The sequence below is a fragment of the Pelophylax lessonae genome (genome assembly GCF_965119305.1).
Source record: "Pelophylax lessonae genome assembly, chromosome: 4".
In the NCBI taxonomy this organism is placed as follows: domain Eukaryota; kingdom Metazoa; phylum Chordata; class Amphibia; order Anura; family Ranidae; genus Pelophylax; species Pelophylax lessonae.
Window position 1 is genome coordinate 645961277 of NC_138771.1, and position 23327 is coordinate 645984603.

The window sequence follows — 23327 nt, forward strand, 5'->3', positions numbered from 1 at the left end:
TCTGGAGGCAATGTTGTGGAGGGCCTTGTATGTTGTCGTTAGTATTTTGAATTTTATACGGTGGGGTAGGGGAAGCCAATAAAGGGACTGGCAGAGAGGGGCTGCAGTCATGAATCGGTTAGTAAGGTGTATTAGTCTAGCAGCAGCATCCATAATAGATGAAATGTAAAGTCTCCCAAGAAGATCTACTCCATAAACCATGATAGAATTGTCTTGATTTGCCTACACCTATGTATTGATTCATGATGGTATCCCAAATAAGTTATGCTATTACTATTATATAATTGCCTAAAACGTTTTTCAAGTCTATTTAATAGAATGTGTAATGTTGCATTTTTATTTTAATTCCTTGAGACCTTACATAATAACTGTAATATGTATTTATCCATCTCACTTTTACAGAATAGACTACATTGACTACACAGTTATGAAGGTTAAAAAGGTCATAAGTCCATCTAGTCTAATCAACCATTATAATTCTTAAAGTTAAACCAGATGATAACTAGCCTAAAAAAATGGTAAGCAGCAAAACACCCTAAAAAATATTATTATTCAAAAGGCTTGCATACCTTTAAGTCATGTCTCAGAGCAATATCACCATGATCACTGAAATTCATCTTCTTGGCTTTCACAATCTTTATCATCTCAACATGTTTCTTTTTATTCTGTTTTTCACGACTTACCACCTTACAACAAGTGGAAACTTGCTCCTCATAGTTGTAGTCGCCAAAATCAGAAATCTGCACTCTCCAATGTACATTTTTCTCACTCAGCTCTCCTTATCGGACATAATAATGGCCAACAGCATTAGCCCCAGTTTGCTTCACGTGTTGGTGGACCAACAAACCACGATTACCTTCAAAGGCTGCCTAGCTCAGTTTTACTTTTTTAGTGCCTCTTTGGCCCTGGAGTCTCTCCTTTTGACCGTGATGTCATATGACCGATATCTCGCTATTTGTAACCCTCTGCGATACAACAGTATTATGAATTATATATTTTGTTTAAAACTAATTTTATTTTCATGGTTATTGAGTTTTTCTGTGATTTTAAACCATGTTTTAGCAATTTCTAATTTACAATTCTGTGGCTCTAATGTCATTGATCATTTCTTCTGTGACCTGTCTCCTCTGTTGGAGCTTTCTTGTTCGGACACAAATCTTGTACAGACCGAAGTTACAATACTCACTATTCCAATGGCTGTGGTCCCATTTCTATTGATCATTGCATCATATTGCTATATTATTTGCACTATCCTCAGAATCCCTTCAGTCACTGGAAGACAAAAAGCCTTCTCCACTTGCAGCTCCCATCTCGCAGTTGTATCTTTATATTATGGAACTCTTTTTTGTACTTATGTGGCTCCAACACGGGGGCAGTCATTAATTGTCAGCAAAGTACTGTCTCTTCTGTATACTGTTGTGACTCCATTGATTAACCCTCTTATATATAGTTTTAGGAATAATGATATTCAAGAAGCTTTTCATAAAATTTGCAGCATGCATTAATATAACATATGGATATATGAAATCCAAAGAGGACTGGGTCAAGAGAGGATTGGGTCAAGATTATGCCTTTTTTGTAACCAGTTAGTTATCCCGTATCAGACTCCTTGCACAGTGCTGAGACAAAACAAGTCAGTTTAGCGTGATGAAGACAGTGACCATGTTAAATTGGGGTAGAGGATACCTCTGCAATAAGAAAAAATTATAATTTTTACAAAGGAGTAGAGAGAATACTTACCTTTCTGCCATCTGAACTGCTATCAGTACTCTAGTGATGAAGAATGGTCCCACAAAGCTTACTGGGAAACCAAAACTTTGGGCAATGTTGATCTCCAGAGGTACCTATTTCTCTAATTAGATTTTCACCACAACCTCTAAATCTTTACAGGATATTGCAGTGTTCTGGAGGTCATAACAAGGAACCGTTAGACCTGGGGCTGACCCCGGAAATCAATGCTTGCAGAACTGTGGGTTTCCTGGCAGACTTTGGTGGACCACCTCTTGTCAACAGAGTAATGTTCAGCAGAGAAGGTGGCAGGATAAATACTTATCCTTTTTGTTATTTACAGGAACAATAGTATTAAAAATGCAAAAATAGGGATTTTATTCAGTTTTTTTTTTTCAATTATGAAAATACTATTTAATCCTCCTCTGCAGTCATTTATAATTTTGTACTACCCATTGTAAAAATTATAATTTTTTTATCTTGTTGCAGAGTAATAATCACCTACCCCAATTTACCATGGTCATTATCCATCTAATTTACCTCTGACTCCACTAAGCTGACTTTCTTTCTCAGTGCTTTGCATGAAGATACATAAGAACTAACTGGTTTAAAAAAAAGGCATACTCTTGACTTAATCCTCTCTCCATTTAACCTTTTTTTCTGCCAGTGCTGAATTTGCATTTTGTGCACACATATTTAAAAAAATGATTTTAGGTCTGAAGATTAGTTTAAACCCTCGAGGGAAGAGACCCTAAAGGACAGAGACCCTAGACAATAAAATAGTGGCAATTCTCTTTATATAGTGCAGTGCAACACTCCCAAACTCATAAAAATCTGTTACATAAAGTCCATTCAAGCATAAACATATGTATCAAAACTGTCCAGGACTTTGTGCTTTTTGTGTAAATAAATGAACAGGCTTCTTATGTGAAAATTGAAACTCATTTCTTGTCAAAGTGATCCACAACCAGCTGAAATGCCTGCTCACCTCCCATAGAGTAAAATAAAATGCTCATCAATATCCTCCAAATGACACTTTCAAATCTAGACAAACACCTCCTTAACCTGGGAAACCGCTCTTCCTCCTGACTCTTCCTCCTCTCACGATTTCATAAAAAACAGGTTGATTGTCCCCCACATTGTAAAACACTTACAAGAACTAAAAACAACATGCGCTTTTGTATACTTCTCAGCCAGCTCGCCACTATGAACCCAACCGCGGCGGTGTTGGCGGGATGTCAAAAGCTCAGCTCCACCCTCCTAGATCTGTTGTACCCTCCTATCTGGCTTCCAACGGGATCGTTGTGGTGAGCTGGCTGACAAGTATACACAAAAGTGCATGTTGTTTTTAGTTATTGACAGTTATTGTAAGTGTTTTACATTGCGGGGGACAATAAACCTGTTTTTTTATACGAAGAGCACGATTGTCTTGCTTTTTGTCCCATATAACATGTGGTGAAATCGTGAGAGGAGGAAAAGTCGGGAGGAAGAGCTTAGGGGCTGACTGGCAACTTTCTGCCCAGAGAGCAAGTACAAACCAGAGGCCCATGGTGCAGCGATTCGGCCCTCCTCCCACTCTCCCTCTTCCTGGCCTCCTCCTGACCCTCATTCCAGGCTGAAGCTCCACTCCAAGTACTCTCTACTCACTGGCCAAACTCAGACTGGCTGGGGGAGGAGAGTCTCCAGTGGGGCATGGAACCAGCCTCTGCCCAGACACAGTTTACACCATCCATGCTGGGGGGGAGGCCGCACTCTGTCCTTGTCTTCTGCACTCAGTAGGTCAACGGTGGGGATTTTTTACTTCTCTTCACCAGGAATTATTTAGGCATGTCTGTGGCAGAAGGGGTGCAGACTTTTTATGGGGCATCAGAGTGGACTGGGGGGCAATCACCCCCCTGCTCCCTGGCCCAGTCCTCCCCTGGAAGAGCTGTTTCCTGGATTAAGAAGGTGTTTGTCTGCATCTGACAATGTCATTTGGAGGATATTGATGAGCATTTTATTACTCTGTGGGAGGTGAGCAGGCATTTCAGCTGGTGGTGGATCACTTGTCACAAGAAATTTGTTTCAGTTTTCACATAAGAAGTCTGTTAATTTATATGCACAAGAAGCACAGGGTGCTGGACTGTTTTGATACAAGTGTTTATAGTTGAATGGACTTTATATAACTGATTTTTATGCATTTGGGAGTGTTGCGCTGCACTATGTAAAGAAAATGAATAGGTTATTGGGATGAGGTAAAAACACCTGAAAGTGTCACAGCTTGCAACACAGGACTGTCAGGATATTCAGTTTGATTTGTTTTTCACTTTTACTGTTTGCTTTATATAATATTAAAAAACAATAGCGCACACATGCAAAAGAAATTACTATCAAATTTGAAGACAATCCATAAATAAAAATGGGGGTTTGGTCCCACCATATAGCCATATAGTGCTCAAGCCCACCACTACGTCAAAGTACCCCATTATCAGTGGGTCCTACACTATCCCTAAAAAAAGGGGTGAATCCAGCCTCTCTAACCCTTGGAGATAATACTCCTTGCTGGGAAAGATGTGCAAATGCACTAAAGGGGACTCCTCCTATATCTACTTGATAGTGGACACTGATAGAGTACAGGTGTGTGTGGGGGGTGGGGTGCCCAACCTCGGAAGTCTGGTCAGACCGAATACATAATAAACAAGCAAAAAATTTGGGGGAGCATACCCATGTATTTCTAAAGCTGGTGGAGGAGGAGTCCCCTGCAGTGCATTTGCACATCTCTCCCAGCAAGGAGTATTTTCTCCAAGGGTTAGGTAGGCTGGATTCATCTCTTTTTCATGGATAGTGTAGGACCCACTGATAATGGGGTACTTTGACGTAGTGGTGGGCTTGAGCACTATATGGCCATATGGTGGGACCAAACCCCCATTTTTATTTAAGGATTGTCTTCAAATTTGATAGTAATTTCTTTTGCATGTGTGCGCTATTCTTTTCTATTATGCATGTCGCTTGGTTCATAGCTGTACCAGCTTTAGAAATACATGGGTATGCTCCCCAAATTTTTTGCTTCTTTATATAATATATTGAACGAAGGTTTAGCAGCACCGATTGTATTAACATATTAATAAATGAATGGTAGTTACACTTCTTTATACCATACAATATTTGTAGAAATGTTCAATAGAAAATACACTAAAGTTTATTTGATGGCACACAAACAAAATATATTGCCAATTTTTTGCTAAAATATAAAACATGAGGTTGTGCCCTAATAAATATATACTCAACCTGTCAAGTCTTTAAATTGTGTGTGTTCATTAAAAGGCGACAAAGTTTGGTACTCTACATTTTCCATAGGCAATATTTGGAAAGGCTTTACATGTAATCAGTTTAGACTTAAAGTGATTGTAAAGTCTCTTTTTTTTTTAAATTAAAATAACAAACATGGTGTACTTACCTCCTCTGTGCAGTTGGTTTTGGACAGGGCAGCCCAGATCCTCCTCTTCTCGGGTCCCTGGCTGGCACTCCTGACCCCACCCTCCCGTTGAGTGCCCCCACAGCAAGCAGTTTGCTATGGGGGCAACCGAGCTGAGCTGCATCTCCATGTATCCATTCAGACACAGAGCTGCCATTCGGCCCTGCCCCTTTTCTCTCTTGATTGGCTAACTGAGTTTAGATGCTTCCTGGCCGCCACCGTCAAATGACAGAGAGGTGCGGCTCTCGTCCTGGGACAACGTCATATGATGGTGCCCCAGAACGACCTCTCTTGCGTGCCCACAGGGGCACGCGGTGAGGTGATTGTGGCCGCACGTATTACTAGGATATGGCGTGACCCTGATCTTGGTAAAGAGCCAATGACTTGGCTCTTTACACATGTGATTGGCTGTGTCCAATAACAGCCGGTCACATGTAAATGAGGAAGTGCCTTTTATCGGCTCTGCTCGTCTCACACTGTCAGAGTGTGTGGCGAGAAGAGTCAATCAGCGGCTCCTCCTCAAAGGGGATACTAGGACAGGTAATCAGGGCACTGATCATCAGTGCCCTGATTACAGAAAAGTAAAAAAACAGTGCCAATCAGTGCCCACAATCAGTGCCCACAGTGTCCACCATCAGTGCCCACAATCAGTGCCCATAGCGCTGCCAGTCATTGCTCATCAGTGCCTGCTCATCTGTGCTGACCATCATTGTCCATCAGTGCCGGTCAGCAGTGCTGCCCGTCAGTGCCCATCAGTGCTGCCCATCAGTGCCGCCTGCCAGTGCCCCTCAGTGCCTCCCGCCAGTGCCCATCAGTGCTGCCTGTCAGTGCCCATCAGTGCCTTTAGGTGCCACCTCTCAGTGCCCATCAGTGCTGCCTTTCAGTGCCTGTCAGTGGCGCCTTTCAGTGCCTGTCAGTGCCGCCTTTTAGTGCTCATCACTGCTGCCTATCAGTTCCCATCAGTGCTGCATATTAGTACCTCCTCCTCATTGCCACCTCATCAGTGCCACCTCATCAGTGCCCATAAGTGCCACTTCATCAGTGCTCATCAATGCAGCCTATCAGTGCCCATCAGTGCCTCCTCATCAGCACACATCAGTGAAGGAGAAAAATTACTTATTTTCAAAATCTATTAACAGAAAATAAGAAAAACTTTTTTTCTAAATTTTCTGTCTTCTTTCTTTTTTTTTAGTCAGAAATAAAAAGCCCAGCTGTGATTAAATACCACCAAAAGAAAGCTCTATTTGTGTTAAAAAAATGATAAAAATGGGTACAGTGTAACGTGACCGCGCATTTGTCTTTCAAAGTGTGACAGTGCTGAAAGCTGAAAATTGGCCTGGGCAGGAAGGGGTTGAAAGTGCACTGTATTGAAGTGGTTAATTGACAGCAGCAGGAGTCAATTGTGCCATTGCTGTGTCTCAGCCAATCAGGAGAGAGAGAGAGTTCCGGAAGGCTGAGGGACTCAAGGACATCGCTGGATAGAGAGGGGGCTCTGGTAAGTTTTAGGGGGTGCTGAGGGGGGCTGCTGCACACAGAAAGCTTTTTATCTTAATGCATAGTATGTATTAGGATAAAAAAACCTTCTGACTTTACAACTCATCTAATGTTGTACAGTAAAACAGACATTAAATTATTTCTCTCATCTCAACATGCATGGTGATATGTAACATTTGTAGCACAATCAATGTTTTTATATGTAGGCTTGTATGTGCTTGCACATTGCATTTAAGTGTTTGGGTGTGACTTTATTTTGTACACTTTTTTCTACTTAAACTTTACCAAAAGTCCCCTATATGATACAATATTGTTGTGACAGGCTATCTTAATTGAGACATCAGGGGTCTATTAGACCCCTAATGTCTCATCTGCTCTTCACTGACCAGAAAGTGACAACCGAAGAAGCCAAAAGTGATGTAATGCATGCTGTTTTCAGGCTCTACCTGGGTAGGGAAGGCTAATTGATGTTCACAGGTCTCTCTCCCCTTTACCCTGTGGCACCTACCATGGGGTTCTTGGGCCTGCAGGTGGGAGAGTGGAGCCTGGGAAACATGGTAGGGAGTTTAAGGAGTGGGGGAAATTTCATGTTAGATTTACATGCAAGCTGACCTAAATAAACCATTTCCATTACATACCAATGCAGACGATATTTATGCAGTATTGTACTGTTGTAGCTCCTGCTACATACAGTATGCAGCACTGTACAGGCAACTTCCCCCCCTGCTGCCAAAATGAAAGAGAATTGGGTTGGAGTCTTCTCTGCCGTTTATGAGAAGCAAGGTACCTTTAAATTGGAACTTTACTCAAAACAGCTTATTAAAGTTAAAAGCAAGTTGTTATGGGTAGCAAGGAACATACTTTTTTGAATAATTATGCTACTAAAATTAGTGTGTGCTGTAAATTGCCTCCAGCATTGCTTCTGTTTCAGCTTGCCAGAGGCTGTCAATTTGTTGAAGCCCAGAGCCCCTGAGCAGCAGTAAATCTTTAGTCTGTCAGCAGACTGGCTTTTAATGGCTCTGATTTTTGTCACAATGCTGGAAATGGAGGGCAACTGAGCATGTGCAGAGCAGGGTTTTAAACAATATAGGCACTTATTTGTAATGTGTTACATCTAACAGGACTTAATTTTCTGACTAAAGTTCCACTTTAACAATGAATACAAGGTTTCCTCTGATTGGCTGAGCTGGCAGTTTAGAAAATCATATCATCCTAGTAAAGGTGAAATTTATATTTAGGTGTATATAAACCAAATCACTGAAATCACAAAAGATTTAACTTGTAAATGCTATATAATTTAAAAAGTTATTTTAATATTTTTATATCTAATGTTTTCAGTAAAGTAGTCCATGGGGATCATGTCATGAAATTCCTTGTTCAGGCTCTTGTTAAAGAGTGACAACAGGGGCGTAACTACAGGGGTTGCAGGGGTTGCAATCGCTACCGGGCCCCATGCTCCAGGGGGCCCGGTAGCAAACCAGTGGGTGAACTTCCAGGATCGCAAAGGTCACACTTGCGACCGGACCCTGGCATTGCACCACTGTGGGGAGGCCCCAAGATTGCAGGAAGGGGGCCCACAAGATTGCAGGAAGGGGGCCCACTGCAGAACCTGCTACGGGACCGTAATAAAAGGCCATGCAACGAGTGTAAAGAGCCCCAGGATTAGTGGGAAGAGCCCTGGGCTTGAAGGTAAGGGCCCCGGCCAGGGGTCTGGGGGGGCCCTTCATGGTTTCTTGCATCAGGGCCCTGAAGGTTCTAGTTACGCCTCTGAGTGACAACTGCCTTCCAATTGTGCCCTCCCACATGTACGCCATATGGAGACAACAAGCAGCCATGCTGACACTCATTGAGCAGGCATGGTTCACTGCTGTCATTACCAGGACATAAATGCATCTAGACAGGAAGTGGTTTGAAAGAAGTCAGAAGTAGTGTTGAGCGAACACGGACTGTATTATTCGGGTCCATACCGGATAATTGGATTTTTGTTACCCGGACACGGACCCGAAAACTTTACTGTATGTTCGGGTTTAAAATCCGTGTTCGGTAATTTTATTTCCTGTTTTGTATGTAATGGCGCGCTTTTAATGGCGGGCTTTCAACAGCCAATCAACAAGCGTTTAACTGGTGTGCGCCATCACAGCCATGCCTACTAATGTATTAGTAGCTGTGATTGGCCAGCTGAAGCATGTGACCCAGGTCTTTATAAGCTCGAGAGACACAGCGCGGTGCGTCAGTCTGCTGTAGTGTAGGGAGAGAGCACACATCATAACGGTGCTGGCTGCTGCTGATTAGGGACAGACAGGGAAAAACAACATTGTGCCTGAAAAGATTGCAGGGACAGGTCGGAGTGTAGGCAGGGAAAGATATTTGAGCATTTTAGGGACAGGCTGGAGAGATTAGGCAGGGAGAGATTAGGAGACACAGGACAGAACAATTGTCCGTTAGCGATCTACATCGATTTTGCCGTGTGGGGGGTGTTGCAGTGAACAATCTTTTTGCCCTCACTTGAGCCCACTGAGGAGGAGGAGGAGGAGGGAGAAAAAAAATATTTTTATCAGTCTGTTGTGTGCAGCGTTCAGCTATATTTTACTACAGATTGCTTTTCTAATCTGCTATTTAAAAATTACAAATTTAAAGGGGAATTTTTTTTAAGAGAACTTGCCATGCTCTTAACTACATTTTGCTGCCATTTGCAGCACTCTAGCCCTTTCCATTGGTTTTTTAGAGCCATTTTAGTGCCTGAAAGTTCGGGTCCCCATTGACTTCAATGGGGTTCAGTGTCCGGGTAAAGTTCGAAAAAAGTCCAGGACACGGACCCAGACTTTTTTTCAAGTTCGGCCGAACCCGCCAAACACGGACATCCAGTTCAACTCTAGTCAGAATTTTTCAGTAGCACTGAGATGCAACAAATTGAAAACGTAAAAACAAAAAAGTTTATTTGATAATTGTTTAAAGAAAAGAATAAAGTAGCAATAATAAAAATCACTGTGTTCATTTTTTTAAAAACACCTATTCTAAATGTCCAAAATACCTAAATTTGCAGGTAACTGTCGGGCTCTCAAGTCTTTAATCCACTTTCCTGCAGAGGAGGATGGTCACTTTTCAGAAAAATTGAAAATTCTACCCGTTCAAGCTCAATTTCTAGGTCACTGACACTCAGAACAGAGGGATCCCGGACAAGCTCCCACATGTAGTGCTATCCCTTTAGGGGCCGCTGAACAGGATGAGTTTTCCCAATCTTTGCCTCAACCTTCTCCAGAACCTCCACCCCTCTGACACACTTGGTTGAGTGTACAAACATACAACATCACAGAAACGTGTTGAAAGTAATACCCAAATGAATACAACATTCAACACTCCTTGGAGCTAAACCTAAATCACAAAGGGCCATTTTCATGAGAGTTTGAGGAGTACAAAAGACAAGTTTGTCTTGCCTACAGTCAAACATGGTGGTGGGAGTGTCATGGTCTGGGGCTGCATGAGTGCTGCTGGCACTGGGGAGCTACAGTTCATTGAGGAAACCATGAATTCTAACATGTGCTGTGACATACTGAAGCAGAGCATGATCCCCTCTCTTCGGAGACTGGACAGCAGGGCAGTATTCCAACATGATAACGACCCCAAACACACTTCCAAGATGACCACTGCCTTGCTAAAGAAGCTGAGGGTAAAGGTGATGGCCAAGCATGTCTCCAGACCTAAACCCTATGGAGCATCTGTGGGGCATCCTCAAACAGAAGGTGGAGGAGCGCAAGGTCTCTAACATCCACCAGCGCCGTGATGTCGTCATGGAGGAGTGGAAGAGGACTCCAGTGGCAACCTGTGAAGCTCTGGTGAACTTCATGCCCAAGAGGCTTACGGCAGTGCTGGAAAATAATGGTGGCCACACAAAATATTGACACTTTGGGCTCAATTTGGACATTTTAACTTAGGGGTGTACTCACTTTTCTTGCCAGCGGTGTAGACATTAATGGCTGTGTGTTGAGTTATTTACACTGTTATACAAGCTGTACACTCACTACTTTACATTGTAGCAAAGTGTAATTTCTTCAGTGTTGTCACATGAAAAGATATAATAAAATACTCACTTTGTGAGATACTGTGTGTATATATATATATATATATATATATATATATATTGTAACAGGAAGTCAGCTAAATCTGGGAATGTAGTCACAGGAAGGAGATACATTTCTACCTGATTTAGAAAGTCCATTAATTAATTTAGGGTGTTGGCTACAGAGCTAGCCAGCAGGAGGTTGAAAGGCCTTCACCTGTTCAGAATGAGGGAGTTAAGGCTCTATAATTTGTTCAGAGAAATTCCTATTGTTTGCTGCCTCCAGAAGCTGCATCCTGAAGCCATGTGGGCTGGGAGCAGGAGGACAGTCAGCGTGTGCCTCCCGACAGGATGTGTGGGCCTGGGAGAAGACCCCCCGGAGTGATGTGTGCCCGGGACGGTAACCAAGGGTGAATACGTCTCAAAGGTGAGAAGACGAACTGTTGATGTGAAAGAAACAAAAGGACTGTGTTGCCCTGTGAAGCTATTATAAAAGGACTATTGAGTGTCCGCTGTAGGACAAGGAAGTCTGCCCGACGGTAGGTTGGAGACAGACACTTAGGCAGGTTCCAGTTGTGAGAAGGTAGCCGCCCACAGAGGCAAGGATTTATTTTCTGTTTTATTTTATTTTGGATGTTTTGCTGCATACAGCCTGGTGAAGAAAACACCATTTAATAAACCACACTGTTTGTTTGCAAGCACTTGTCGGCTACCTCTCTGGGAAAACGCACCCCCCAAGGGGTCATCCACACCCGCCACCGAGCTAATCCCTTACATATGGTGGAGGTATGCAGTGGGCATAAGCAGAGATCCCTGCAAGGAAGTGCAAATGTTTGATGAACTTTATCTGGTGCATGAGATTGCACAATCTATGTGTGCAGGAGAGAAGATCCTGACAGGAAAAAAAAAAAAAAAAAAAAAGTGTTTTAAAGAGACAGCGGTCTCAAAATTATTTGATGAACTTTGTTGTGTCTGGTGCAAGTGACTGCACAAACTGTGTGTGCAGGAAAAGAGATCTTGCAAGAGAGAGAGAAAAACTACATGTGTTAAAGAGACAGTGGTCTGAAAAATTTTTGCTGGACTGTGAAAAATTTGTTTGTGGAGTTATTGAAGATGGGGCGTTCAAAACGCCTGAAGAATGCAAAGATAGATGAAATGAGAGACCGGATTCTATGGATGGAGGGGATGTTGCCGTCTGAACCAGCCCCATCCATGCCTAAAGAGAGTCTACTAAAGAGGAAGGTTGTTGTCCCTAGCAACACTGATGAAACTGCTATGGAGACGCAGTGTGCTCAGATGAAAAGTAAACTCAAAATGGAGGAGATGTTGAAACAACTGATTATATCAAATACAGCTCAACAGCAGGCAAATGCAGCTCAACAGCAGGCAAATGCGGATTTTCAGCAGAGCTTTGCAGCTCAACAAAAGGCTCATCAAGAGAGCATGGCAGGCTGGAAACAGAGACGCCAGCAGCCAATGGAGGCCATCGGTTTGGAGGAAACCGAGTATGTGTGCAGGGCTGAGTTGGATGCCTTGCAACGGAAAATGGAAGAAAAGGAACAAGCCTTGGAATTGCTTAAAATGGAGCATAGAAACTTGCAGGAAATGAATGAACTACTCAAGTCTCATGTGTTACAGTGGGAAGAATCCACTGCTCTTCTTTTGGTCGAGTTGCAAAAACGCAGAGAGACTATAATGGAGAAAGATACCATCCTCATGGAAAAGGAAAGTGAAATTCAGACTTTGCAGAAGCAAAGTATGGCTGATATGTTGGAGTTGCGTAATCAGCTGGAAAAAAGTCTTCAGTCTTTGGGAGCTACAAAAATAGACCTGCAGGAGTCGCAGGAACAGAATGTCGCTCTGAAAACGACATTGTCTCTCAGCGACAACGAGAAAAGTGAAAGAGAGGCTAAATTACTGAGTACTGTGTATGAGCTCACTACTTTGAGCAATGTGGTAAATGAATGGCGTGCGGACTGTGAAAGTTGGAAAGGGGAAGCCCAACGTGTCCAGCAGCAGTTAAAGGAGAAAGAAGCCTGTGTGGCAGAATTACATTCTTATTCCCAGATACTAGCCAATGAGGTGAAGGCTCTTATGCAGGGAAAAGGAGATTGTGAACATAAGAGGGAAAAAGTAGAGGCACAGCTTCTGGAATCGCAAGTCAAGGTGTCAGAAGGTGACCGATTGTGTGCTAAGCTGTCAGAGAAGGCAAACCGACTGCAGGTTGAGTTGGACAATGTTACAAATCAGCTTTCTCAAGCAGACAGCAAATCTAGAGAAATTGCGGAAGATTTTTCTATCTTGGAATCGCAGCTGCAAGACACGCAGGAACTCTTACAGGAAGAGAGGTGTCAAAGGCTGAGTTTTAGCACAAAGCTCAAACAAATGGAAGATGAGAAAAATGGCTTCCTGGAACAATTAAAAGAGGAGGCGGAAGCAAAGAAAAACCTATCAGAGCAAGTCGCAACATTGCAAGCTCAGATAGCGGATATGAAAAAACGCATGGAAGAAAGCGTTGGTTCATTACAGTGTGTTGAAGATGTGAAAAAGAAGTTTGATCAGATGCTTGGTGAAGAGAAGACTGTGTCTGCAAAATATGCAGAAGAACGCGCACGTGCAGAAACGGAGGTGCGTGATAACGAGAGCAAAGCCCTGTTCTTGGCTCGCTCTTTGGAGGAAGCTCTAGAGTGTAAGGCTGAACTAGAAAGTGTTAAACAGCTGCGTACAGAAATGGAAGAATTGGTCAGCTCCAAGGATGATGTTGTGAAAAGCGTTCAGGAGCTAGAAAAGTCTAAGCGAGCCTTAGAACAGCAAGTAGAAGAGATGAAGATTCCGTTGCAGGAACTGGAAGAGGAATTCCAGGCAACAGAGGATCTGTCCCAAAGAGGGGATAGTGTGCCTGATGCAGTTTTTAAAAGGATCAGTGTTTTGGGGTCTGTCCTGAGTGAGCCTCAGAAATGTGACGACATGTGGCTTGAATCACCCCTTTGGAATAAACCGTTCCTTCAAAAACTTCAAGCATTGGAAAATGTATCATTAGAACTTCAGCAAACAAAGGAGCTGAGTAAGAAATGTGGTGATTTCTCAGTTCAGGCTGAAAACCTAGTGGAGAAAACTAAGGCTGTTGGTGAAAACGTGAAGCAAATGAATAAGTGCCTTTCAGGGAGTGTTTCCAAAATGGAACTGGTGAAAGACGGGTGGCAGAAGTTGGATCGTGATCTTGAGATGCATTCCATGTGGAATTCAGATAGAGAAAAAGAACTAGGTGACCTTGAGCGGTCAAATAGTTCAGCAGAAAGTGCATTGAAGAAACCTGTAAAAGAATGTGTTGCAGTTCCATGCTTCTTCACTGATGCAGAGAGGAGGTCTATAATGGATACCACCCAGATCGCTGGGTTCAACTGTGTTGTTGCCTTTGACCCCTATGTTGGTGGAAGGAAAGTTGATGATGTTCTGGTTGGCTACTTCTGTGAAGAGTTTGGCAAGAAATATAAACTGAATATCAAATCAAATAGTAGGCCTTTACTGCGACTCGCTCAGGAGGGCGAAAAGTTTAAGAAGTTGATGAGTGCAAATGCTTCAGATCTGCCTATGAATATGAAATGTTTGAATGATATTGATATCTCTGGGAAAAGGAACAGGGGTCACTTTGAAGAAATGTGTGACAGCCTGTTGTCTCAATTGGAAAATCCTCTGCACAGCATCTTAGAGCAAGCAAAGCTCAAGAAGGAAGATCATTCCCTTTTACAACAAAAAGTCAATGATTGTGTACAGCTGTATGGAGAGGCAACTCAAGTCACAGAGGGATGTCAAGAGTCCCTACTTGGAACAAAGCTTAGTGAAGCAAAGGTTCTCAAAGTTTTGTGGAAAACATTTATGGATTGCAGAGAGAGGCGTCTTAAGAATGTTGAAGACATTAAGACTAGCCCAATTGAGTTGCCTATGGATCACGGTCCTCCATGGTGGATTGGACAGACGGTTATGAGGGACAAGCTGTCTGACATTTATGAGAAAGCTGTCAATGAAGATGACAGAAACGAGAAGGAGCGAAATGATGCCAAAAATGCAGTTGAAGAATGTGTATATGAGATGAGAGACAAACTGTGTGGCATTTATGAGAAATCCGTCAATGAAGATGACAAAACAGTTTCATCCGGAAGCTTGAGGATAATAGGAGGCTTATCAGTGAGTCAGCAGTGCTTGACACATGCGTGCCTGGAAATCTGTGTCCCAACCCTAGGGTTGAAACAAGAGGGGGGGGTATGTAACAGGAAGTCAGCTAAATCTGGGAATGTAGTCACAGGAAGGAGATACATTTCTACCTGATTTAGAAAGTCCATTAATTAATTTAGGGTGTTGGCTACAGAGCTAGCCAGCAGGAAGTTGAAAGGCCTTCACCTGTTCAGAATGAGGGAGTTAAGGCTCTATAATTTGTTCAGAGAAATTCCTATTGTTTGCTGCCTCCAGAAGCTGCATCCTGAAGCCATGTGGGCTGGGAGCAGGAGGACAGTCAGCGTGTGCCTCCCGACAGGATGTGTGGGCCTGGGAGAAGACCCCCCGGAGTGATGTGTGCCCGGGACGGTAACCAAGGGTGAATACGTCTCAAAGGTGAGAAGACGAACTGTTGATGTGAAAGAAACAAAAGGACTGTGTTGCCCTGTGAAGCTATTATAAAAGGACTATTGAGTGTCTGCTGTAGGACAAGGAAGTCTGCCCGACGGTAGGTTGGAGACAGACACTTAGGCAGGTTCCAGTTGTGAGAAGGTAGCCGCCCACAGAGGCAAGGATTTATTTTCTGTTTTATTTTATTTTGGATGTTTTGCTGCATACAGCCTGGTGAAGAAAACACCATTTAATAAACCACACTGTTTGTTTGCAAGCACTTGTCGGCTACCTCTCTGGGAAAACGCACCCCCCAAGGGGTCATCCACACCCGCCACCGAGCTAATCCCTTACAATATATATATATATATATATATATATATATATATTTTTTTTTTTTTATGAAGAGGGCCTATGAATCAAAATGGTGGGTCTTGCAATTTTTTATGTCACACGGTATTTGCGCAGTTTATCAAACACATTTTCTGGGGAAAAAAAACACTTTTATGAATTAAAAAAAAACTAAAATTATCCCAATTTTTTTGTACAACGTAGGAAAGATGATGTTACACCGAATAAATAGATACCTAACATGTTACGCTTTAAAACTGTGTCTGCACATGGAATGGCAATCTACTGTGCTTAAAATTCACCATAGGCGACACTTTAAATGCCTTTAAAGGTTACCAGTTTAGAGTTGCACAGGAGGTCTGGTGCTAGAATTATTGCTCTTGCTCTGACATTCATGACAATAACTCTCATGTGTGATGCGATCACCGTTTACATATGCATGCAGGAGTAAAGTATGCATTTGCATTATCACTAAGCACAGTGGGAAGGGGGCACCTTATTTTTTTTTTTTATATATTTTATTTTATACAACCTTTTTTTTTTTTTTTACACTTTTTTGGGGATTAACTGTATTGTTATCACAAGGAATGAACAATATCCCTTGTGACAGCATGGGTTGTGACAGATGGAGAGATCTGGGGTCTATTAGACCCAAAATCTCTCTTCTGGCCTCCCATGCAGCCGATGCGACACAGATCGGTCTGATTGGCTGCTTTCCTGGCTGCTGGTGGCCAGGTAAACAAAGAGGCGGAACCGAAAGTGACAACATAACTCATGGCTCCTGGTTTCCGGGGTTAAAGTGAGAGGGGAATGGCGTCAGTTCCTCTCTCTCTGTTCAGGGCAGCTGTCACTGCCAGCTGCATCGCTCCCAATACGGTAGAGGACCCCCTTTCGCCACTAAGTAGCCACTGGGATCACTTCTGCATGAAAGAGAATCGCCGGCTGAAAATAGACATACCAGAATGATGCCTGTAGGTGCAGGCATCATTCCGGTATAACCACTGAAACCAGGGGACATCCATGGAGATCCTCCTAGCGCGAAGTTGTTAAGGAATACAATGGGTTTAAGCATATGTGCAAAAAAGAAAACACAGTTCAGACAGTGAAAGAGGGTTAAGTAGAACACAGCAAGAAAAAAGCAAAAAACAAATGTAGCAGGCATTCTCCCCTTTACAATTGTTCATTAGAATGACTGTATAACATTTTGAAGGAACTCGGCTCCATCTAGTGGCCAAACTGCCACACTGCAGCTTGATGATTTTCATCAGATACTATGATACCCACAATTCAGTTGGAACACCAGGGTGCATTGCTTCACCGCACAACCTTTCGGGGGAGGCTTTATAAAGGAAGGGAGGAGCCAGGCTCTCTCTCTTGTCTCCACACACAACAGCTAGAAGGAAGCAAGTGCTGTGGGTTGATGCTGTGGACTAGGCCTGAAGCCTGGGCCTGAAGTGACTGAGTGGAAGCATTTCATCTTCAGTAAAGGAGCCTTCCCAGAGAACCCATTGATGCTCTGCAGAGACTGGTGTTGCCCACATCTAACCACAAGCGCGGCTGGGGACAGAAATCGGAGGTGGAGAGCTCCTGAAGAAAGAGGCCGTTTGGTGAGCAGGGCACATGCCCAAATCTGATTCTCGCTTGGAAGAAAGTAACTTTAGCTGGTGCTAACTACACTTCAGATAGTACGCAGTACACTCAGCGGCCTAGTGCACCTTCCAGGAGACTAAGCATTTAAATACAAGTACATAAGGTGTCAGGGGCCTATATATGCACCACTAAGAAGATTCATACGCCCAATTACGCAGTAACATTGCGGGTGATTGTAACCTTTTTTTTCTCACCCTTTTTGACTATATATCCATACTTTTGGATTACAAATAGCTTGTGCACCAACGATTGCTAGCGAAGATTCCAAACCAAAAGGAAGGAACTGTGTGTGGGATTCAAATAGGTTCTGCCTACCTGATACAAGAGACTAGATGTGTGTAAAGTATAGCCTGAATTGGGTAAAAGAAATCTTATGAGTTATCTTTTAGTTGCATAAGTATACAAAAATAGCTATCTTAATCATATTGTTTATTATTGTGACACTAACTTTATCTTTCTTATTTGACTCTTGTGATGTCTTTTGGAGTCAACTTGTACTTTAACTCTCAGTAAAGCTACTATATATATATATATATATATATATATATATATATATATATATATATATATATATAATTTATTTATTTATGTATTTACTGTATTTATCTTTTGCCTCATTCAATTGAAAATGATCATTATAGACATAATATTTTCACATGCCAAAAAAAGGAACAGAAATAAGTCGTCAAACCCTTACAGACCTCTACACCAGAGAGCTTCAATCATCTCTCCAGCTTGTTGACTATTATCAGCAAAGGGTATAAATGATCAAATGGCTTTATCTGTAGCTAGCTACATGGCAAATAAACTGGATGATATGTAGCTTTGATGAGAACCCCAATTGTTTTTTTTTTTTCTTTCTTTTTTTTTTTTTCCATGAGAAATAGCAAATGTTTTTTCAAGGGTGATTTGCAGTAAGTTAGAATCGTTCTAATACTTTTTTAGAGGTGATTGTAGCCGTATTAGTGTGCTTGCAACAAAAATAAATTCAGTATTGTCTGTGACAATCTGGGGGGCAGCAAATTAAGACTAAATATAATTTGGTCTGCCTGATTGAGTGAGATTTTCTAGGGCATACATTACCTTATTTATTTATTTATTTTTTTCATGTTCTCTTTTTCTTGTAGAAAGAGTGGTGGGGGGGGGGGTGAGATAAATAGGGGAAAATTGATTAAACTAGGGTACAACAGTACATTTACAGTAGTAAAAGATATAGAACAGGTATATTAAATTAAAATTCAAGAACTAAAATGTTCTTCTGGCTAAGGCTAAGGCCAAAATCTCAAGTCTATTCCATGAAAGTTTGTACAGGAAAGGTTTGCCTCTGGCCTTTTTTGTTACTGTTTCCTCCACACACTCTGATAATACTCTGTAAATATAAATTGGATGTTCCCTCTTACATCAGGTGCCCCTGCCAGAGTAATTCATTACATTGGGTGCCCCATCAGACTACCCTCATAAATCAGTTGCCACAGTCAGAGTACCCCCTTATATCAGATGTCCCCATCAGAGAGCCCCCTTAAGTAATGTGCTCCCATCAGAGTGCCACCCTGCAACAGATATTCCTATCAGAGTGCCCTCTTATATTGGGCTTCTGCAACATAAGACCCTTTACATCTGGTGTCTCCCATCAGTGTGCCTCCTTACATAATTTGTCTCCATCAGAGTGCCCCATTATATAAGGTTCCCCCATTACAGTGCCCCTTACATAGGGTGTCCTCACCAGAGTGCCCCCTTACATTAGGTGTCACCATCAGAGTGCCTCTTTAAATCAGGTGTCCCCATCACATCAAGTGTGCCCATCAGAGTGCCCCTTTTTATCAGTTGTCTCCATCAGAGTGCTCCTTTACATCAGGTGTCCCAATCAGTGTCCCCTTTAACATAAATGCCCCCACGGGACGCGGATAAACATATTTTATGTTAAGGGGTATGCTGATGGGAACATTTTATGTTAAGGAGCACTCTGATGGGCACAACAAAATGTGCCCATCAGCATGTCCTTTAACAAAATATGCCCAATAATGTGCCCCTTAACAAAATATGCCCATCAGCAATCCTCTTAAGAAAAATATGCCCCACATACCTTGAGGGCAGGAGTCGGCACAGGTGGCAAGTTGCAGGGGGCGGAAGCTGCGAGGGATCATACTTTGCAAAGAGAGTCAGGAGCTGCGAGCAGCAGGGGGCAAGACATGCACGTCACGCCTCAACTCGCAGCCCGGCTGGGAGTGAGAGCCAGGATCAAGAGCCACGGCCAGCAGCAGGGGGTGGGGTGCACACGCAACATCACTGGTTGCGGGGACAACCGCGGTCCTAGGAACCAATGAGAGAAAAGAAACACGGAGTGCCTCTAAGTGCAGTATGCTTTAATCCACAATTACACATACAATATAACAACTCACATGGGGTACAGTCGTGTAAGGTTCAAAACAAGAAGAACACCCATTGACTTTGGTGACGTCACGCGGCTTTGCGCTGCGTTCCAGCCTGACATGTGGAAGTACCGGATTCCGGATGACAATGGCCGGCTCAGTCTGTCTTCCCGCTGTATTCCTCGGCTTCCACCCGTATTCCACCTTCGGATACTGGCTTTACTACCATCTGCCGCCACCATTGTTTTGAACCTTACACAACTGTACCCCATGTGAGTTGTTATATTGTATGTGTAATCGTGGATTAAAGCATACTGCACTTAGAGGCGCTCGACTTTCCTGTGTTGTGGAGCTTGCCCTTTGTTGCGGACTGCCTCTTTTTCCTTGATGGACTTCCATACCCTCACAGTATGTTTTATGCACACTTGCACCATTGTCATCTAGAGTTATGACAATTTTATTATATGCTGGTCACACTGATCTCTAGTAACCATCCTGAGTGCCAGCCTACCCACTGTTTGTTTCTAGGAACCAATGACTGTTAAAATGTGGTACACTAGCAGCCTGACAGTCCAGACAGGAGCATCGCTTGGTCCGTGTTCGGAATATGGGCCGCCATTTAATGACAGCTGATATAGAATAACCATTTTATATAAGGATACATACCATTGGCAGGGCCGTCTTTAATATGGATTGGACCCTGGGCAAACATTTTTTTGCCCCCCCCCCCCCATGCAATTTAGCTCTCCACCCCAACATCTCAATCTCTGTGGAAAAGTTTTGCACAGAGCAGCCCCGATCCTCCTCTTCTGGGGTCCCCCAACAGCATTCCTTCATACACAAATTACAGTATCCCTTATCACATCACAGCGCCCCATTACATTGCAGCCATTTTCACATCGCAGTACCCCTTATCAAATCACAACACCCCATTACATTGCAGCCATTTTCACCTCATAGTGCCGCTTTACACATCACAACACCCCATTACATTGCAGCCATTTTCACATCAATGTGTATACTAGTGCGGTATGATTTAAACATGCAGGGGGACTCGTTTTTTTATTTGTAAATTACTTTACTACTGCTTTAGGCCTGATTTACATGCATGTGGGTTGGCGGCCCACATTTTAGAACGGACAGCATCTTATTCATTTGAATAGGCTGCTATGCCTGCATTTCACATAGAAAAAAGGTGCATGCAGCATTTTAAAATTTCAGTGGCCTTGAAATCCATCCTGCTTTTGCACCATGCGACTTACTTGCAGTTCCTGCACTGGCAAGCTTTCTGCGTTTTTAGGTATGTGGGCCATGCATTTAAAAACACAGTGCATTTGCATGACACAGTTAATGCAAATGCACTGTGTTTTTAAATGCATGGCCTACATACCTAAAAATACAGCAAACTTGCCAGTGAAGGAACTGCAGGTAAGTCGCATGGTGCATGATGCCACTGAAATTTTAAAATGCTGCATGCACCTTTTTTTTCTGCGGGAAAGCAGCTCATTCAAATGAATAGGATGCTGTGCCTTTGAAAATGTGGGCCCCCAACCTGCATACATGTGAATCAGGCCTAAAGTAGGCCCATCAAGCATTGTCTGGTCTGGTGGTGGCCCAGAGTCATGCAGCGTGCTCTCTAATAAATAAATCCTTCTGGACACAGCCTGGTGCTCAAAATTTTTGGGGGGGCACAAACAGAAAAATGTAATAGGCATTGCTTTGCGGCAAAAAACGCTATAAAAAAATTGCATGACTTTGAGGTCACAAAAGTGTGAAAGGGGCCTTCAGTAATTAAGGTATAGTGTGCCCCCTTTCAACGCAGAGAGACCAGCGTGCCCCCTTTCAATGCAGGGAGACCAACGTGCCCTTTTGATTCAGAGAGACCAACGTGCCCCCTTTCGATTCAGAGAGACCAGCATGTCCCCTTTCAATGCAGAATGACCAGCGTGCCCCCTTTCAATGCAGAATGACCAGCGTGCCCCCTTTCAATGCAGAATGACCAGCATGCCCCCTTTCAATGCAGAGTGACCAGCGTGCCCCCTTTCAATGCAGAGAGACCAACGTGTCCCCTTTCGATTCAGAGAGACCAGCATGCCCCCTTTCAATGCAGAATGACCAGCGTGCCCCCTGTCAATGCAGAATGACCACCGTGCCCCCTTTCAATGCAGAATGACCAGCGTGCCCCCTTTCAATGCAGAATGACCAGCGTGCCCCCTTTCAATGCATTGTGACCAGCGTGCCCCCTTTCAATGCATTGTGACCAGCGTGCCCCCTTTCAATGCAGAGAGACCAGCGTGCCCCCTTTCAATGCAGAATGACCAGCGTGCCCCCTTTCAATGCACTGTGACCAGCGTGCCCCCTTTCAATGCACTGTGACCAGCATGCCCCCTTTCAATGCACTGTGACCAGCGTGCCCCCTTTCAATGCAGAGACCAGCGTACCCCCTTTCAATGCAGAGACCAGCGTACCCCCTTCAATGCAGAGACCAGCGTACCCCCTTTCAACGCAGAGACCAGTGTACCCCCTTTCAATGCAGAGACCAGCGTACCCCCTTTCAATGCAGAGACCAGCATACCCCCTTTCAATGCAGAGACCAGCGTACCCCCTTTCAATGCAGAGACCAGCGTACCCCCTTTCAATGCAGAGACCAGCGCACCCCCTTTCAATGCAGAGACCAGTGTACCCCCTTTCAATGCAGAGACCTGCGTGCCCCTTCCAGGCTGCTGTCATGTGCATTACCCCCCCCCCACTCCACTCCCAGGGGGGGTGGGGGTAATGCACATGACAGCATTTAATCCAGTTAGTAAATCCTGACCATTCCAGGCTGCAGTGGCTGGATTAAATGCTGTCATGTGCATTACCTGCCCCCCTCTCCACTAGCGGTGGTGGTGAGGGGGGTGGCTGGGAGGGGGGCAGTGGAGAGCAGTATAGGGGGACAGTATGGGGGGGCAGCATGATGGGAGGGGGACAATGGAGGACAGTATGGGGGAGGGGGACAGTATGGGGCAGGGGGAGCAGAGTGACAGTCAGTTGGACACCTGGAACACTATACTTGCTGGGCAGTGTATTTCCTGATACTCTGCTGTGGCAGAGATTGTGTGTGTATCTAATTGAGCAGCCTCGGGGCAGGGAGCATTTCTCCTACCTGACCAGCGGCAGGGAAGAAGCGGGAGTTGAAGCCGGAGTCCGGGGGCGGAGGTAGGAGGCGGTCCTAGGAACAGATGACTACTTGTCAACATTGTGAATACAGCTAGTGCCAGGCTGGATAGGAGGTTCGGTGGGGCGGCATATGGTAGAAATAATCCCGCCCATGCAGCCACTGACAGCCCTGCAGGAGCTAGGAGGAGAATGGAGGAGATCGGTTCTCCTATATGTCGCCCCTCCTGCCTATACACCCTCGTGTTAGCTGTATCCAGTGTGGACAAGTGACAAGCAATAAACTTGTTAATAAACTTATCCATACTTAGGACCGCCCCCAGCTCCGCCAACAGCTCCGGATAAGGCAAGCTACGGTATGTCTAAACTTGACAGAGGACCTGTGCGGGCCCCCAGGCTGCTGTCATACACAAGGAGGGAGGGGAGGAGGGAGAAGAGGACTTTGACACTCCTACCCTCTGTCTCA

General features: G+C 43.9%; 1 protein-coding gene across 1 annotated transcript in view; it reads left to right on the top strand.

Moving 5' to 3' along the window:
• Positions 1-578: 578 nt before the first annotated feature.
• The window catches only part of LOC309554747 (olfactory receptor 1468-like), a gene marked incomplete at both ends in the record, with an annotated part of 120866 nt that continues 98117 nt past the window's right edge, over positions 579-23327 (top strand). The window contains one exon of the mRNA XM_082256449.1: positions 579-1394. Within this exon, the coding sequence (XP_082112575.1) occupies positions 579-1394 (816 nt within the window). The remainder of the gene's footprint in view (positions 1395-23327) is intronic.